This window comes from Leptidea sinapis, chromosome 6 (assembly GCF_905404315.1).
Source record: "Leptidea sinapis chromosome 6, ilLepSina1.1, whole genome shotgun sequence".
Lineage (NCBI taxonomy): Eukaryota > Metazoa > Arthropoda > Insecta > Lepidoptera > Pieridae > Leptidea > Leptidea sinapis.
The window spans coordinates 5,460,060-5,470,255 of record NC_066270.1 but is presented as its reverse complement, the minus strand read 5'-3'; the positions used below and the strand labels follow the sequence as shown (position 1 = coordinate 5,470,255).

Sequence of the window (10,196 nt, the reverse complement as noted above, 5' to 3'; positions counted from 1 at the left end):
AATCAGTCTAGGTAGTTTTTGTGTGAAAACATTACAAACATACATACAAAAGCACAAATGTTTCCTCTTTATAATATTAGTTTAGATAATTTGGTGTAATTTGAATTAAAATTAGATAATTTTATCAAAATTATCTATGTGTTAACTTTCATGAATTTATAATTTAATTACAATTTTAATGAATATACATTAAAATATATATATATATTATATACTAATAAAATATACTGATGTTTTAAAATGATCTTTTATGCTTAAACAATTCTTTAGAATGAATAAATTTAAAGAAGTTTGTCTATTTCAACAATGAAAGTTTTATTACATACATTCATGGTACTACCCTACTCATGTTTTAATTTTAAGAAAATAACTTTAAAACTTAGATTATGTATATGTGTAGATAGACTGACAGCTATGATAACATGGAAAAAAAAATTGAGTTTAGTGTTAACCTGTATTTTGCTCAATGTACACACACTAACACAAAGTGTCATACAAATTGCTAATGTAAGACATAGCTTGTCATGCACACTAAAGTATTAAACATGGCCTGTTTTTATCGGTTATCTAACAGCAAGAGACTACCTACAGTTCTAGTCATATAAATTATCTAAGCTTAAAAATAGAACATGACTCATTAAAAAATTCGTTAAAAAGGTTCTAAATAAAAAATAAAAACAACAATAAAAAAAATTACTAATACAAAAATTGTATAAATAAATTATTACCCTTATTTTTTAAAACTATCATTAAAAGGATATAGGAATATTAAGTATGATGCCTCATAGTTTTATTGTCATAAACATAATAGCACCATTGACTTGTTAAACCTATTTTAGATAGTTTATGATTTGTTTTGAATATACTTGATAATTAGTCTAGTCTTTTCCATTTATTATTGTTCAATGATATAAATTGTCAAGGGTTATACTCAAATAATTATAAAATAACAATAAGTATGAAAACATTTCATAATACACAAATATTATTTGCATAAAAACATATTATATTGATAATTTTTATTAACAATGCTCTAAAATTGGAGGAATTAACACTCAAAGAAAACTCAAAACATTTGAATAACAACGCTCTAAAGTATCTTATCTAACCAAATATATGTTTGAAAATTGACATCAGCGACATGATAATTATTATAACATATAATATACTATTTGTATAAACTATTATCACAATTCAACTGTGTGCATGACATCTCACGTTTTAAGTTATCAAGTATTTATGAAACAAAATTCAAAGAGTATTTCATCTTTATAAGCTATTTTCATAAGTATTCTTCAGTACCTTTTGTTTTAAGAACTGCTACGACTTCATGTTTTTTTTCACCCAATGAATTTCACAATTTTATATTGCCTACTAAAATTTTCACTCAGTCATAATAACCTCATTGATCAACATCACACAATAACCGTTCTCATAAATTACTTTGTCGTATATAATCCTGCTACAACACTCATTAAGAAATCTTTTATAAATTAAAAATAAGAAACAAATAACAATGAGTGACCTATATTATCAACTCCGTATTAATCTTTTAATTGTTTGTATCGATTCATTGTTACCAAATAATTCAACATAATTCCTAGCCTTGTCTGCATGTTCTGTACATAACGATTTTGTATGATCAATGGCATCTGTTTTAAGAATATCCTCTCTCAATTGTGTAAAGTTTATTTGATTTATATTTCTAATATTTTGTAATCTATCAAATAACTGTGGTGAATGGTCAATACCAAATAGTACAGGAGCACTAACTAAGGAATATGGTTTATTGTTATTAACACTAAACTTTTTCAAATCACTAGCCGCTTGCCATGACAGACAAAGATGGCAGCCAAACAAAAATGCCTCCTTTTGTTTCTCAACACTTTTACCAGCTAAATATACTGCACCTTCACATGCTCTACCAAACAAAGTCCCACCACTGTACAATGTCCGTAAGGTCCATTCTTTCACAGGAGAACCTAATACATCTTTAGTAGCCAAAGGTAATGTTTCACAACTTATTCTGAAGTCATCCACATCTAGTCTATTTGGTTTACTAGGCAATGGCATATTTTGTTCGTCTCTTGGACCAAAAAATTCCCCCTCACTCAAGTCTCTCAGAGCAGTTGATATTAAGTAGGATAAATCCTGGTTTTTTAACCTTGCAAGCATACCATTTGCTGTCACCAATAAATAATCACCAATCAGTATAGCAATCTTGTTTGCAAATAATGACTCTGAGGCATTTTCTCTTTCCTTCTGAGGAATGTTTAATAAACCTCTGTGAATATAATGTCCGGTTCTAATCATTTCAGTCAGTTCAGCCAGCATCCTTTGTTGCTCTGCGACAGTATTTGAGTCTAGAGATGTTGATGAAACTGCTTTAGACAGTAATAAAATTATAAGTCCCCAAGGTTGCAAGTTGTTGTGTTCATTGTATAAAACGGATTTGGCTGTTTTCATTATTGGGTGATTGCTTCCAACCTAAAAGAATAATTATCTATTAACTAAGGTTTCGATTAGTCCCACAATATGTGTGACCATATTATATATTAATAAATATTTAATATAAAAAATGGAGAGCCATTTTTTTCCTTTCGTAACAGTATAACTGCAAAAATCACTAAGCCGATCAGATTAATAAACAAACTTTATATCATTTCAATTTTAATTTAATTTTTAAACCCTATTCATACCATTAGATGCAGTGTTTCGGAGAAGGTTTTAGTATGTTTGTTGGTGATTACTTATCTGGAACCTATTTTTTTTATGTAGGAATACCTATATATTCACAATACAAATAATTCAGTCAATGACTTTTTGGGTTATTGAATATATATGGCAAAAAAACACAAATTCACATATTAAGAAATTTGTGTTAAAAGTTTTATAAATATTAGTGTATTCCATGCATGTGGATTGGGCTACTATGTCATGATGTCATTAAAAGAGTGACAGTAGGGCTGCCATTTTTTGTCAGTCCGTTAATATGAATCATGTGACCAGTTATGTGTTCTTAACTCAATTTCAACATGTTTGTGATTTGGAAAGTTTTTCTGGAATTATGTCCAATTGATCGTTTAATCTAAGACTGTACATAACCTTCAAGTTAAACCTTAACATTAAATTCATACTTACCTTGGCCTTGGAACAAGGCCAACTAGTAAATTTAAAATTATTATAAAACAGTTGTAAAATAACAAAATTTGTATGGGGTGTAGAGAATAGAATTGGTGGTCTTTTCAAAATATTTACATAATATGTCAATATTGTTAATATAAGGAATACAATGTGAAAACAAAATCTGTTGCAATTTCAGGTAACCTTGAAATAATAAATATTACATAATGATTTATTAGTTTATTGAAATAATAATCTAAGAACTCTTGATCAATGTATTTGTATTTTATAACGAAAGTTTGAACATAATTAAAATTTTTACTTACAATTTTCCGAAGATGTAAAGCCAAATTGGCAAATTCATCACTTAACAGCCATCTCAAATTCATAAAAGAGGTAGGATAGCCCACTATTTTTTCAGCTTCTTTTATAACTTTACTCCATTGAGTGAAAGGTGGCTGAAAATCATATTCCTCAAGAGTTAGGTTGGTCATGGTGCTTTCTTTTCGAAGTTGTTTTGAAAAAAATACTGATCGACGCAAATGTCGTATCATAGCATAAGGCATCTTGCAATTATGTTGAGAAAACATTTATACATTAACAATTTTTTCGTTTCAAAATATTATAAATTTGCAAAATAAAAATATTAAATAATCGCGCATAATAATATAATGCACATTGAAAGACGAGCGCTATTACCGAATTGATTAAAGTGCTGATAGTGACACTGATTTGTTTTGACATTTTTAATTGACGTTCTTTCGATACGGACCTTAGAATACTATAGAAGTAGTCTCAGCGTGCCCCTTTTAGATAGCAATAGTTTTGACAGGAGTTGTCTTAGGTGTTGTCATATTATTGTTTTGACCAAAATTATATCAATCTGAATTAAATATTACGACACCATGGCACACACTCAATAGATGACTGAGAATGTGAACGAATGAAAATGAATTAAACACAATAACGAAAAGCATGAACTGATAATTATATATTTATAGGACCATAAAATAACAAAAGATCAGTAATATTACAAAAGTAATTTCTTATAAATCACGATTGCCTATTAAACTATTGTGTGAATAATACAGGTGGAACTCTAATAATTATCAGGAAACATATTGTCTTCATTTTTATTTCTATTCACATGAATTTATTTTCTTTATTATAAAAACTGTGTATTATGTTATTTATCTAATACGTAAAATTATATATTTATAACACGGAAAAAAAGAAGGACTCCGCGCCGTGATATTAGCAAGTGAAACACCTTTATGCTAGTGTGTGTGCGGTTACGGGGTATACCAGTTACACAATTTTTTCTCATTATTGTTTTTACACTTTTTCACAACGCATGACAGCATTATTAAAATATTTTATTGCGACGCATACTGATCTGTCACAGACGATGGCAAATCTCATAATGGCGGCCGATCGGCTTGTATTAGTGTAAGTGTGTGCGTGGGGCTATGTATTTACATGTTTACCGGCTTGTTTTGGTGCCTCATTGTTATGTAAGGTGACACGGAGTCCTTATTTTTTACTCGTCCGTTATTTATAATAACAAAATAAATTACTATAAACAACTCACAATTGCCTAATAAAAGGTCGTCGAAAATTTCCTAGCGGCTTTGTTTATACGTAGAAGATTAAAATATTCATTCAAATAAACACCTTACTTGGTGGCATTAATGGTCAAAGTCTATTGTATACGCATATAAGAAGCTCAATGCTATGGTATGAATTGTGCGAAACAGACGGACGTCTCTTTCGTACTTTTCGTCGGCGATGTATTTTATTTTAGCAATTAAAATGTAATTATTTAGCAAAATGATTAAAATATTCATGTTATTTACATAATTTTGTTAATTTAAAAAGCGACTTACCTGAAATACGACACTATATTCTCTTTAAGTTTAGATATGTTGTTATTTCGACAGTATTTCATTGAACAATTTGTAATTGAGTTGCGTTGTATTCCAAGTGATGTCAAAACACAATTAAATGAAAACTCTGCCTAATAGAAGCGTAAGCGTCGGCAGAGGCAGTAATTTTGTGTCTAGATGTTTATTGTACGTCTATAAAAAATATCATAAAAAGTTAAACTAAGAGTGGCGCCCGCAGCGGAGCCATGCCCTTGCTACCGGTAGCAGGGCTGCAGATAGAGCTATCACTATGTGACTTTGAGCAAACAGCTTAGCGACAACCGCTTTATAAATTGATCGAGTTTTTTTGCCTCGCCTTTTTCCGGACTATGATTGTTGAGTTTCATAATTTGTCGTTTATCTCGTTAACCAAGACATTCAAGATGTCGATAGGTGGTTCACATTATTGAAGACTGACCTTTGTGTTCTGATGTTGATGGAAGTATCTACAAATAAAAAATTAAGTAAGCTGCGGAACAAGAAATTATAAAATGTAAATAAATAATGCCACCAAAAACATAACTTGTAAAACAAACCAAGTCTATGAACAAACCAAGTATGAATTCGATTTATTTACACATAGGTATTAAGTATTGTGAGGCGTGGGTACTACCATGATATTTTTCATATTATATAACATAAAATTGGTGTCCTACAATTTATAACATCCGCGGAATTCCGTTTTGTAGCCGAAAAGGTTGCAACAAATATTATCTACTAAGTTCACTTACATACTAGGACTCACTGAAAACAAATTCAAGAAATATATTAAAGCTTTGACAAAGAAGGCTTACCTACAGTATAGTAGATTGGTGTTAAAAATTCTACAGTATTATATCATAAGGCGTATATATTGACATCAAGTAGTGAGAACATAAATATTGATTTTCAGGAAATACAGGACATACAAAAAAGGGAAAAAAAGAAAAAAGTAATAACGTATCCAATTATTAAAGTTTGGACACCTTTACCTGCGGTGCATTCTCATTTTTCCCCACTCACACATCCATTTCATTCATGTGTCTCTGAACCGAAAATTTTGTATTAATTAATACTTAATTCATTATTATGTCCACTTGCTCAGCGTCTCTCAACCGCAGGCTCTGCTCAACGTGACCGCAACTAACTTCGATACATTTAGTGCAACGTTCACGAAAAATATGGTTGAGCCCCGTTATGTTGCATGGACGCTGCCCGTGGTGTACTATCGCATGTGCCAGCGCTGGAAAGCATTGCGAGGCGGCAAGTCCATACTGAGCAGAAGGCATAGGTACTTTTGTTTGAAATCCTGACGAGCTGAGTAGTAGTTTCAAATATTGCGTCCTAGGTTCATGAGCATGTTAAAATACTCTTCATTTGAGTACAAAACGCATAATAACTATCACTAACTAACTAACAGTAGGTATAACACCAAAAATCACGCAATTGACGCGAGCGCAAAATTTGCACTTTCGATCTCGAAGCGCGTTGACGGGTAGACCTGTGCGATAGACCCCGTCTTATTCGTTTGAGCCACCGTAGCATTTAATCTAAGGGGTTTTGATTATTTATTATATTTTTAGTAGTGTCTCCACATTCTACTTCATATCCGTGTCAATTATATTACACGACTTTTTTTAACACACTGTATAGATAAAGATGCATGGTTCTTGTCTGGTTTGCGTAGGCCACCTTAAATTGTATTTTTTTATAATATTAAGTAGGAGTTTCTTATCACTTTTTCTGCCTATGTCACTTTACGATCTAATGCAGCTTCATGACATTTACCGAGTGTTGTTGCAATATATTATGTTATTGTCACTGTCTATGGTAAATAAATATATTTCTATTATATTCTCGAGTCATGCAAGATCTTAGATTGTCATAGACCAATAAAGGTAAAGATCGGTTGGCGAGTCGGGGCTGTCTCACTTCGAGTTTCGTTATTTTTGTACAAAGTTCAGTATAATAGACATCTGCTGTTAATGCTTGACTGTTTGGACATTGTTTGTTTGACCCTGAGAATGCCATGATGAATTATACCATGAAATAATTTATTTTAAAATTTTTCCCATTTAATGCCGTCGCTCATCCTCTTGCAACATCAGTGCCATTTTATGAATAGAGTTTAGGGCAAAAATAGTGCCCAGAGAAGTATGGCATTCTTCCTTGCAATATGGGCCATGGACATCGTGTTGTTTCCTATGAACACCTTTGGCAGAAGTTGCCAAGACTGTCTTTCCAGAGTGACCTCAACTTAGTAAGGAAAATTAAGTAATGAAAGGGACAGAGTTATAAAATGTCTATAAATATGTATATCCTCTTCAGAACTCTACAGTTCGTATCATAAGCGTCAAGAAATTGAGTTACTTCTTATAATAAAGGATGTTTGCAGTTCGATACAACATGGGCACCTCAAAAAACGTGCAACCCTCCAGCGGTTCCACTTATGTTGTAAGAGAGTAGATATTGTGGACAAACCATCATTGCACGAAATCAAATTGTATAAGCTATGGTATAGGCACTCGTATATTATAATGTGGCAATGCAGCCTATATTAATACCATCTTTGTGCTACGGAGGAAATCTTTTAATTTTAGATTAACAACTTAGGTCTGATGATTTTCCATCATTAATAGAAAAAATTAAAGAAATTAACATATTGACTGTGTTCCTCTTAGTAGATTCTTAATAATGAAATGTGAATTAGTGAACTTTCTAGAATCGTTTTCCACATAAAATCTTTTATTTCTTAAATCATAAAGTCTTTTGTTTTTTAATGGCAGAATAGGATTTTTTAATGGAATGGCATCGTCACGACACTTTCCTGCAAAACCGGGAAAATCTTAGAAATGTTATCGGCTTTTTAGAAAGGTTTACACGGTTTTTGAAGCAAAGGTTTTATACGGACGTTCGGGCCACTCGTCGCTGGCTGTCTACTCGAGTTTAGCGTCAGATTTAACGTTACACGAAACCATCGGATTTATAAGCGTTACACGGGAGCGTCAGATTTAGTACCGTTACACGATATATATAAGTATACAGAGTGGCAGGTGCCGCGCGCTACCCAAAATCAAAAAAAAATAAACAGTTTTTGTTTTTTTTGGAAACCAAGAGTATATTTTTACTGTTGTTCTTATTTCTTCACGGAGCTGTGAAAGTAACTAATTATTATATACCCGAAATAATGTAGGAAAATTTCTTTTTATGGCAAAAATGAGTACGATAAGATGATCCAATAAGTCAAAAATACTGGCAAGCGTCATAGGCCTTAGCTTACCCATAATAGTTCCATAACTCGTAACACAATACAAAACGATCTAAGGTAGGATCTATAATATATTGTGATATGACCCCGATGTGTAGTTCATACAACGCCCGTCACCCTAAGACTTCACAATGCTCGAATAACATAAAAATCAGATACATATAGCAATATAAGAGTAGATTACTTTTTCTTATCTTCGATTTGTACTCGTAATTAAATGAATACACGGATATCTAACTTTAATATTAAAGAAGAAGAAGTGAACAATTGAAATTTTCGAACACACAAATTATAAGTACCAATATACAAGTAATAAAATTTTCATCACACTTACGTGGTCGCATAACGGCCGTTCCTATAATATACTATCTACAGTTACTACCTTCTACTGTCAGTAATTAGGTGTCAATCATCTGAAGCTATCCCAATATACCCGACAAGTCATTCTTATCGCTTCATATTTGAACGCGTGAATTGAAATTTCCATACAAACTTCTATCGCTGGTAAGCTATACGTCGTCCCATTGACAGCGTGTACGGATAAGGTGAATTACCGTCGATAAGTTTATTGGGACAGAAAAGTCAACGATAGTAGATTATTATCTCAAGTAAGAGATAGACTGAATATGGGGAACGGCCTTAAGACGGCACGAAGTAGGTGTCAGTGTCAACACTAGCTCGCGGCTACTAGATTTCTTACATGTTGTTCCGAAATTATATAAAGGAAATGAAGTTATTATGTATTTTAATTTTTAATATTTTTTTATGATTATGGTGAAGTAGTACTACCCGTATGTTTATTTAATGTGGCCATTGTAACGCCACGCAGTATTATGTAGAGTCGTACAATAAAATTGATAACTTTTTACCTGTGGGAGGCTTCTTTGCACAGGATGCCGACTAGATGATGGGTACCACAACGCCAACTATTTCTGCCGTGAAGCAGTAATGTGTAAGTATTATTGTGTGTCGGTATGAAGGGCGCCGTAGCTAGTGAAATTACTGAGAAATGAGACTTAACATCTTATATCTCAAGGAGACGAGCGCAAATGTAGTGCCGCTCAGAATTTTTGGGATTTTCAAGAATCCTTAGCGGCACTGTATTGTAATGGGCAGGACGTATCACTTACAATCAGCTGAACGTCCTTTTCGTCTCGTGTCTAATTGTCATAAAAAAGTGTGAGGGCGTTCCCTCCATTACCAGTCTGTGGTATCAGTGTGGTTAAGAAAATAATATATGTTATAGTACCTTTACCACACAAACGTTACTTAACAATTCTTTTGAATTTGGTGACGCATTTGTTTTTTACATTTTCTGTTGTAAAAGAATATACATCGCTCAATAAAATACTTACTAACTCGACTAAACCGGGTAGTAGGCATAAGTACTTAGTATGTGTTTGTTCCTCGTGTTAACATTATGATTGTCACAGTTTCTAGCTGCTAATTTGTTAATGTATTGAGATGCAACAGACAAAATGTTTATTTCTTTAAATTTTTTCTCTTAATGTTTCTCTAGGACCCTAGGTTAACAATTGCGCGAATAACCCTCTTCTGCAGCACAAAGATGATATTAATATCGGCTGCACTGCCCTCTAACAATATATGTATCTTAAGACATAATACTATGAAAATAACTACAGTAAACTAGTCATGTGTTGCTAAAGTAAGTTAGATAAAGCAGCATCTGACTGCAAAAAACAGGCGTATCGAACTTGGGTTGTGGCGCTGGGTACAAAGGATCCGAACTGCAAAGTTCTTAAGAGGAAATATAACCGTGCCTCCAGATTTTTAAGCGGCAAATCGTCCGTGCGAAGTCAAAGCACGTCGTCAAAATCGGCGAGCAGCTTTCCAGTTACCCGACCGGAACACGCAAGTTCTGCTCGTTGTTGAAAGCTGCT

The 10,196-nt window shown here is 32.7% G+C and overlaps 1 protein-coding gene across 1 annotated transcript; it reads right to left on the bottom strand.

The window, feature by feature from the left end:
* Positions 1–311: 311 nt before the first annotated feature.
* Positions 312–3,830, bottom strand: LOC126964798 (all trans-polyprenyl-diphosphate synthase PDSS2-like). Its single transcript, XM_050808068.1, has 2 exons — positions 3,450–3,830; positions 312–2,487 (listed from the first exon to the last, which is right to left on the bottom strand). Exons 1-2 carry the CDS (start codon positions 3,711–3,713, stop codon positions 1,534–1,536), a joined length of 1,218 nt encoding a protein of 405 aa, XP_050664025.1. The 5' UTR covers positions 3,714–3,830; the 3' UTR covers positions 312–1,533.
* Between the last annotated feature and the right edge of the window lie 6,366 nt (positions 3,831–10,196).

What these genes read in the sequence shown, in the direction of transcription:
- LOC126964798 (XM_050808068.1), bottom strand. Translation starts at nt 3,713, where the DNA reads ATGTTTTCTCAACATAATTGCAAGATGCCTTATGCTATGATACGACAT. An exon ending in CTTTACATCTTCGGAAAATT is followed by an intron (nt 2,488 to 3,449) that starts GTAAGTAAAAAT and finishes TTATTCTTTTAG; the next exon opens with GTTGGAAGCAATCACCCAAT.